Genomic DNA, 2082 nt, shown 5'->3' with positions numbered 1-2082 from the left:
GATGGTGGAATGTACTGTATGGTTACCATTACCATTTAAACAAGTTTTAGTGATAGTGACTTTAACATCTACGTTTTGTCACTTTATCGCTGATCACCTTTACATTATCCAAATAACGTACCGTCATAGCATCATGTCAGAGAGATGTTCAACGGGTCATAACAGCTCAGTATTTTGACCATATAGTATAGTGAAGTTTCAGAACCCACCTCCTGAGTTGAGGTAGCGTTTGCCACGACGGACAGAGGGGTACATGTCAGCTAGTTGCTTATCTGGCCATATCAGTCCCTCAGCAGCAAAAAGCACTTTGTGATTGGTTTGCTGGAACTTCCTGAGAATCTCTTCTGGCCCCCCAGCAAAGATAAGATCATAGCTAAAAGGGAGGAGAGAATGCAATGTATGTAATGCAATAGATCATTGTTATCTTTTGCCCTTTAGGGAGAGCCTGATAGTTTTCTTAAACAAGTGCATTTTACCATACATCTGACACACAACCTAGGCTTGCACTTGCTCAAGAAAGATAAAAATCAAATGTAATCAGTAGAAGGTTTTCTGGTGAACCCACAGACACTGACTATAAAGCTAAAATAGTTTAAAAAGTGAATTATAGGAGCATTACAGTATTAAAGACTGAGATAATACCCTGACTTGGAATCTCCACTGTGCCATAAGTCTTTATTGTACATGACACACTTCTGTCAATTCCAAATTAGCACTGAGTGACGTAGCAAAGTCATACATAGTCTGGCTGTGAATAGCAACTGTGGCCTCCATTTAAGGCGTTTGACCTTTGACTTGCATGCAACCATTGTCATGCTGCGACCTGAGCACCTGCTCAGATGCTCCACAGCATAATGAACAAATTAGTTTTATTTACATTTCGGTGAATTAATTTAACATATGACACAATGTAAGTCTGTAACTAAATAAGAAGCAGAAACTGTCAAAACAACTGAGGTGGCCCAGCAGGACTATAGATTCTGAAATACATTTGAATGGCTCACAGTTCAAAGCACAGATGCAGTTTATTACAATAAAAATTAATTACTCTCTAATAAAAAATTGAATTACCTGTCTTAAGGGTGTGGCAACTTTACAAAGCAATTATACCTAGGTTTTCTCATGTGACATGGGAGAGTAAGTATCACTATCTTTTGCTCTATTCGAGGAAATGTGGCCTGCAAAGCTGTTATTATGCTAAACCACTCACATTAACTCAGTGAAACTTTCCATTGGCCTCAAAAGCTCATAATTCACCTACCTGCACGTGGGAATTATTCTCCTCATATATTTGGCAATGCTCTATAATAACGGCTTTGCATGAATGAGTGGTTTAGTGCACGATTATGCAGCAACACCTCTCATTGCATTTTCAAAGCAGTTATTACAGGCTGTGATTGTGAACATTAGATTCAATTTCAATTCATAGTTCTGTGAAGCAAATAAAAGTGTTTTGCATCCCTTTCTTGCTAGAAGAATGTTTTATCTTTCAAATCCAAAATAAATCAGATCATAGCTCTGTGAAATTGATGTATGGGTTGAAGTAAACCATCTCTAAGTAAAGAAACACATAAGGGGAAAAAATAGCAATTTGATCTTTTTTATTACATTTGTTGGCTACAAACTTAAATGAAGTTTAAAGGAAAGACAGCATTGGTCTGAAATTACCTCGACAATGCTAAAATCATATTGGCACTGAATTAAAAAAAAAGATAAAATATGTATTTGGATTTCAACATACCTATCCACAGTCAGGACAATGAGATCTTGCTGTTCAGCCAGAGCCTTCATTTCCTCCTTCAGTAGTCTGATTTTTTGTCCTCCACCAATAGAATGACCCACATCACCACCTTTCCATGCTTCTCCCATTCCCAACACCTGAGACACAACACATGTACAACCTAACATCAGTATAAGTATCAGTTTTAACAAGTCCCTCACTCATTTTTTAGTACTGTAGTCAGTAAGTGTCAGCTGCACTGACAGGATATGGAGAGAGGTATAAGGGTATACTGAGGATTAAAGCCATGGATGTCACAACACTGAAGAGGCTACAAGTGACATCAGGGAAGCAAGACAAAA

The 2082-nt window shown here is 37.9% G+C and overlaps 1 protein-coding gene across 1 annotated transcript; it reads right to left on the bottom strand.

The window, feature by feature from the left end:
* Positions 1 to 209: 209 nt before the first annotated feature.
* On the bottom strand, positions 210 to 1878 carry LOC109953871 (procollagen-lysine,2-oxoglutarate 5-dioxygenase 2-like; the record flags this gene model as incomplete). Its single annotated transcript, XM_020589321.1, has 2 exons — positions 210 to 373; positions 1742 to 1878. Coding segments are annotated over 2 exons (301 nt in total), but the record flags the coding sequence as incomplete, so codon positions are not given.
* Between the last annotated feature and the right edge of the window lie 204 nt (positions 1879 to 2082).

Source organism: Monopterus albus, unplaced genomic scaffold, assembly GCF_001952655.1.
Source record: "Monopterus albus unplaced genomic scaffold, M_albus_1.0 scaffold1746.1, whole genome shotgun sequence".
Classification (NCBI taxonomy): domain Eukaryota; kingdom Metazoa; phylum Chordata; class Actinopteri; order Synbranchiformes; family Synbranchidae; genus Monopterus; species Monopterus albus.
The sequence above is the reverse complement of the archived record's forward strand: the minus strand, read 5'-3'. Positions and strand labels throughout refer to the sequence as shown.